We start from the raw sequence: 6,993 nt of genomic DNA on the forward strand, positions 1-6,993 counted from the left end.
TAACATAGTCTAATCGTAAAAGAGAAATTTTATTCTTTTATTATTTGATAGACAACTGTCAGTCCGATTAAAGAGTCTAGGTGCCATTATCTTTGTCCCCTCAAAATGAACTGGATTTTTTTATCTAACAATTAGCTGTAGAAAGATATATACCTAATTGGCAAGTTCCTGTAAGGCTCTAGTTAGAAGAAGTTATACAATTAGGTTTTCTCTTTGAGAAAAGTTATATAATTAAGTGATGTTATATGTTGTAGGTATATCAATTATGTAGTTATATGGATTTTTTGAAAATTTACTGTTCAATATTACAATTCGCCCCGGGGCCCCAAAATCTTGGAGACGGCCCTGATCAAATCCTTTGATTGATTACAAGCAATGGCATGCAAAAACCTGCAGCGTACACACAACCATCAAGCGCACTAGCCAGCAAGCCACCCGTTGCTGAACGCACCACGGGCACGAGCTGCCCCGGCCACGGGCGCGAGCGGCACTGGCCAACACACGCGGCAGCGCTCGGCCAAGCACACACGCGGCGACCAGCTCGAGGTCAGCACACACGCACGCACGCATGCGGCGGCGCGCGGCGGCGAAGACTGGGCGAGACCATCATGCCACAAGTGCTAGCTCGCTGCGTGCACAGCGAGCCCGGCTCCACGCACGGCCAGTCCGGCTCCGCGCACGGCTAGCACGCTACACGCGCCCGCAAGCCACACACGGCCAGCACAGCTACGCGCACGACCATGACGGCCTGCGGCGGCACGCCAGCGACGCCCGCGAGGCCGGCGGCTTGTGACCGGGCAGTCTCATATTGCCCCAGATTTGAGATTTAAGACATGTTTAAGATATGTCGATCAGTCCGAACATTTAGGAAGAAAGTGAGGGTCCTATTGGGTCAATATTTTTTGACCGAGCACTGATCAAACGACCGGACGAATATTTCAGGCGTTTGAGTATGAAGTAGAGGGTCTGACTAGGAGTCATTGCCAATTTCCGCTATATTATAGGATATTATGAGACGGAGGGACTATCATGATGTTGTTTCGCCAAATAAAATATTAATGAAATCCACACAAAGTTGTTTCGTCAAATGAAATGTATAATGAAACCCCTGACCCAGACCAATGACCGCTGACCCGATAGAACAAGTCTTTTTTTTCCAAAAAAAGAAATGAAAAGGAGGGAGTACTATTCAGCATTTCAGCTGTTCGTCGCTTCAAATCTCCCCGATCCACCTTCGTCGTCACTTCTCTCCCGCGCGACGCCAAAACACACCAGTCCGCCATGTCTCCCTTGCTTCTCCTCCTCCTGGCTCTAGCCCTCCCCCAAGCGCTAGCCACACAGGGCCCGGCGTCGGAGACCCAGGAGGACGACGTGCGGTGCCTACGCGGCGTCAAGAGCGCCCTCGCGGACCCCGACGGCCGCCTCTCGGCGTGGACCTTCGGCAACACCTCGGCGGGCGCCGTCTGCGACTTCCCCGGAATCACCTGCTGGAACCCGCAGGAGTCGCGCGTCCTCGGGCTCTCGCTCGCCGGCTTCGGCCTCCAGGGCACCGTCCCCTCCGCGCTCAAATACTGCCGGTCCACCAACACGCTCGACCTCTCCAAGAACGCGCTCGAGGGGCCGATCCCGCCCGCGCTCTGCGACTGGCTCCCCTTCCTCGTCGTCCTCGACCTCTCCGGCAACCGCTTCTCCGGGCCGCTCCCCTCCGAGCTCGCCAACTGCCGCTACCTCAACTCCCTCAAGCTCAGCCACAACAACTTCTCCGGCCAGATCCCCGCGTCTCTCTCGCGGCTGGAGCGGCTCAAGTCGCTCGACCTCTCTGAGAACCGGCTCGACGGCCAGATCCCGCCCCAGCTCGGCGCGACATTCCCCAAGGAGTCCTTCTCCGGGAACCCGGGCCTGTGTGGACGCCCTGTGTCCTCGCACTGCGGCCGCGATTAGCAGTTGGACAAGCAAATTTAAACATAGACATGAGTTAGGATATGTTGTACAATCATCGATAAATGTGCTAAGTCGTTGGATCCTATGTAATACATCACGCGAGAAGTAAGGTGGTTTGAGGGACGAGCAACTGAGGAAGCTGGCTTTTTCGAAAGAAAAAAAAAAGCTTCACTCTGATATCCTAAAACAATAAAAAATCGCATAATTTCGTCTTGATGTCCCATGTAGTGACTGATGTGTGCGTTTTGCATATATAGTTTTGTATGTTAGTTATGCTTGTTTTATTAAACCTGCATTTTCATACGTTTGTTTTTAAATATAATAATTTATCTCTTACTTAAAAAAAATACACGAGTTCCAGGTCTTACCTTACTTTTCTCATCCCCTCATCCCATTATCTGAAAAATGTGTTTTTTCGACTCAAAATAAAACATCAAGAGAATACAAATCACCATGATCATACACCCAATCATCGGTATAGTTATGATGCACACAACCAACATCAACACACACACAAAAGACCGCTGACAAATCGCGAAACCATAGAAGATCAACACTATGCCTCCAGGGGTGGGGGTGGGGGGCAAAAATGACGTGAGCGCATATGGTCTAGATGTGAGATCCACGCAAGCTGTAAACCATACACACACCAATAAAATAACGTCATGCTAAGAAAACCAAACAAATAACTTATCATGGAGCCATTGGTCACATGACGAGAGGAAACACCACCGCCAAAATCCCACCTTGAAGATAATCCGACAATCACCCGCTTTCATCGCCAATGTCTCTAAATGGCAAATTTGGGCACCTGAGACAATAATACACCACGAGTTGTCACAGTCCCGCCAAGGTCGTGGTTATGACCTGTGAATTACCACGCACCATCTTCGTAACTTGATGTCTCAACGTAAAATCGGCACTACATGTCACCACGCTCCGCCACGACGCCCCAACCACCCAAGACAGGGCACTGGTGAGACAAGGAATCGGCTGCCGCAGCACGAACCTACCATCACCCATTGGTCCACCTTGACAATGTAGCTCTAGGAGAGAAAAACGACACCATTAACGCCATCGTCAGATCTGAGATCACTTTGACATAGGGTTTCCCCCGAAGCAGCGGACAGGTCCGCGAGAACGGCATTGATGAAACTTCAACAAGGTAACGATGCCCAAAGGCGTCGTCTTCGTTGGCCCGGGGAAATAGTCGTCGTTAGGTGGTCCATGAACCTGATTATAATTTTTTTATTATCTTTGATGTTCTTTATACTGCCATGATTGAGAATGAATAGATTGGAAGTTTCTTGAGAAAAAATAACTGTCTGTAGTGAGAGTATCATATGAAATATCATGCATATGCAAGTAAGCAGTTTATATGGGGTGTCAGACAATTAAATGTAGAAAAATAAGATATGATATTATAATATCATATTAAATGATGTGCTACTACGTGTCACACATGACAATAAAATGAAGTCATGTATAATACTACCAACCTTATGACATTATGCATTATGAAGATAACTTCATACTATCATATGCACGATACTAATTAATATATGATACTTCTCACTGCTAGTATTAAATGTTTGGAAGAATTGGCTTGCCAATTTCATGGTCAAGAAATCTTCACTCCCTCTTGACCAATTATTTGGCAAGAATATATGAAATTAGTAATTGGATTTCCTAGCAACTTTATTTGACTCTCTCTTCAATATCTTGCAAAAAAGAATGGTGAAAGTGTTAGACGGTAACTGATGAGCTGCACATGGGGCGAGACCTTTGACTGGATCGACGGTCGACGGTCTCCTGCCGTTTTGGGCCTGCTGACAAGAACAGCTTCCCCAATCACACGGGAGAGAAACTAAAATCGCACGTCGAAACTCATTATTTCCACGTGTGGTGTTGCCACTGCTTCCAAGTCGACGGTGAATCGGTGACATCTGGTCGCCCCCGACGCATATGCATGCTCATCCTCTTGTTCCATGCAAGCGTTCAAACAATATCCCGGGAAGATGGATGCATGGCACCTTGGGTGTGTTCGGTTTTCTGAATTTTAGACCCCAGACTATAGAGGGAAGTGAAGAAGTTTCTCTGGACTCCTACACGGTCTAGAGTCACTCTGTCCCTCTTTAGCAAAAGAACACTTGTGGAAGAATCTTGGGTCCGAAAGAAAATTCTTTTGGAACAGTAGCGTTTTAGGTTCTAATCTTTGTTTGATGGTCTAAATTTCCACGTAGAAGCTTCGTCGAAAAGGATTCGCCGTGGACTCGCACGGTCCAGTTTGGTTTGCTTTTACAAGTAGTGCGTGACACTGTAGCTACGTACCTAACGCATTGGCTCGGCCTGAAGAGTGCCCTTCTCCTGATTCTCACCCCCATCGGTTCACATGTGTGCTTTCGTGGAAAATCTTCAGACATGTGTTCCGGACAAGGAATGTTTGAAGTGTTGCTCCATGGAGCCATCTTAATTTTTCGAAAACACTAACGTCGATATGTGTGGGCGTCTGGCAACTCGCCCACACACATGAATTCACATCCAATCAATTCTGCACGAATCTTGGCGTATTCTAGCAGTTTTTATGTGCCACATAGGATTAAACTGGTGTGTGGGCATTCATCCGGTCGCCCACACGTTCTTTTCCACCCGAGGGGGGGGGGTGGGCGTTTAGCAATTCGTTCACACACCAGTTTTCACGCACGCAGAGGGGGCTGGTGTGTGGGCGTTTATCACTTCGCCCACACACCCGTCTCCTCGCTCACACCCAAAGCTGGCAGTTGCCATGTGTTTCTGCAGGGTACATGGCAACTGGCCTAGCTTTGCTTGTAAGCAGATATCAACTCTCTTTTACCCGAGTTGCCATGTGTTTTTGCATGGTACATGGCAACTGCCCTAGTGTGCACGTAAGCAGATGTCAACTCTTTCTTTTACGTGACAACTGCCCTAGCGTGCTTTGTGAGCACATGGCGACTCTCTCTTTTACCAGAACATGTTTTTTTGACATGCCTTTTTTAGTGCTAGATGGCAACTGCCTATTGTTAGTGGGTGGCAACCTCCTAAAGTTTTGAAATTATGACAACTGCAGTAGACCAGACCATACATGGCAACTGCAGTTGAGCAACCATGGCAACTGTAGTTGTCTGACATGGCAACCGAAGTTCAGCGACATGGCAACTGCAGTTAAACGAACATGGACGAGGGTCTGGACCATGACAACTGCGGGACGCGCGGTGACTGTCACACGGGGCGTGCGGGACCACGAGGTACGAGGCCTGACGTACGGGGCGTGTGGGCGTTATCTATTTCGCCTACACGCACGCGTGTGAGAGGGATCGGGAGGAAAAAAAAGATGTGTGTGCATTACTTGTTTTGCCCACACGCAGGTATGTGAGTTGTTCCTTTTATACACCACACAAAATGTATGGGCAAATCCTCAAACGCTCACACGTATGACACTTATCGGCGTCCTAATTTTTTAGTCCAGGATTCACGATGATCGGCGTCCAAAGGGCCAAAGAAATTGATATATAGAGTAAAATGCATCGTCGTTGCTCGCTCATCTTGATCACTGTACTTAAAATATACTAGTGGATATATTTATTTGCGTAACTTATGATGATTATACGGGCATTGCCTCACCCTAGAGCTCCATATTTATATATGAAAATCGGTATGCATGCTTGTTACAAGTAAAAACAAGAGAGAATCGAGAGAGATGTAAATGAATCCAACCAGTGTGAATTCTATTGATGGTCAGTCTTTATATACAAAGCGAGGCGACACAAGTGAAGGGATGTGTCGGCTCGATGGGGCGAGAAAACCAGACGTGTGTCGTGCAATTATATAAGAGAGGATTATCTTTTTAGTTATAACATCAATTAAATCATAGCACTCTCTCTAATCCTTGCTTGTCCATGTGACTGATCATCCTTGAAATAATCTCCTCTAAAATCCCATGAAAAAAATATATGAGAAGATATGTGTAAGATGCCATAAAAAACTCCTTCCAAAAATGCAGTAAAAAAATAAGGAGAAAAATGACATATCATACTGGTTGTATTACTATTGCTTCATTAAAAACCTTCTATGAGAAACCACTCATGAAAACTCATAAAGAAAAAAGAGTACAATATCTAAGATCCGAAGATCTTGAACATTTTATCATATGTGAGTACACTCACCCTGAATCTTGCAAATCATAAAGTCAGCTCATACCAATTTCATTAACATAATTCTAGAATGAAGAACTTGGTAAAGACTTTGTGAACAAATCACCGAGATTATCACATGAATTTATTTGTAAAATATTTAGCTTCCCATTTCTTTGCAACTCATGGAGCTAAACAATATCAGAGCAATACACATTGTAATTTTGCTCTGCATAACCTATCCGCATCTGCGTAATACAAACAACATTACCTTCATAGATAATAGTTGGCAGTTTCAATGGACCAATTCCTCTTAAACTTTCAATAAAGTTCAACATTCTAAGAAGTCACATACATCTATGTGATGTTTCATACAAATCAATGATTTTAGAATGACTAATGGATGCTACCACTGAAGTTTGTCTTCTGGACTTCCAAAAGAAGGTCGTACCTCCATTTGAGAAGACAAAACCAGTATGCTATCTGGGATTATGGGGATGTCATATGTACCGACCATCACGATATCCAACCATGATCATATCTTAATTTTTCTAATAGAACAAACCAAGTTCTTTGGTGTACAGAAGATATCTAAAATATTCTTCACATCAACCCAATGCCTTTCACCGGTGATGTATTGTATCTTAGCACATAAATTTTACTTATGCATTTAGTTTCTACGGACTTGTATAGTCAATAGCCTTCAAGGTGCAGATCGACACTAGATCCGGTCTAGGCCAGGAGTCATATAAAATAACTTGGCACTGCGTAATGTAGCCCCAACCCGCGGTCCATCTTGGCACAGGCTAGGCTATGGGTCATGTAATTTAGGACTTAGGAGAAAAGGCTGGTGAAGTAGCCCCCGAGACTCAGGACGGGCGGAAATGGGTGACCTAAGGAT

At 45.7% G+C, this 6,993-nt stretch overlaps 1 protein-coding gene across 1 annotated transcript; it reads left to right on the plus strand.

Moving 5' to 3' along the window:
- The first annotated feature begins 1,210 nt into the window (after positions 1–1,210).
- On the plus strand, positions 1,211–2,157 carry LOC125533662 (probable inactive receptor kinase At1g27190). The gene has a single exon (XM_048697038.1). It carries the CDS (start codon positions 1,282–1,284, stop codon positions 1,939–1,941), a length of 660 nt encoding a protein of 219 aa, XP_048552995.1. The 5' UTR covers positions 1,211–1,281; the 3' UTR covers positions 1,942–2,157.
- Positions 2,158–6,993: the final 4,836 nt, after the last annotated feature.

The sequence above is a fragment of the Triticum urartu genome, chromosome 2 (assembly GCF_003073215.2).
Source record: "Triticum urartu cultivar G1812 chromosome 2, Tu2.1, whole genome shotgun sequence".
NCBI classification, from domain to species: domain Eukaryota; kingdom Viridiplantae; phylum Streptophyta; class Magnoliopsida; order Poales; family Poaceae; genus Triticum; species Triticum urartu.

Bases quoted from the DNA above. Each gene is read 5' to 3' on its own strand.
- LOC125533662 (XM_048697038.1), top strand. From the start codon at position 1,282: ATGTCTCCCTTGCTTCTCCTCCTCCTGGCTCTAGCCCTCCCCCAAGCG.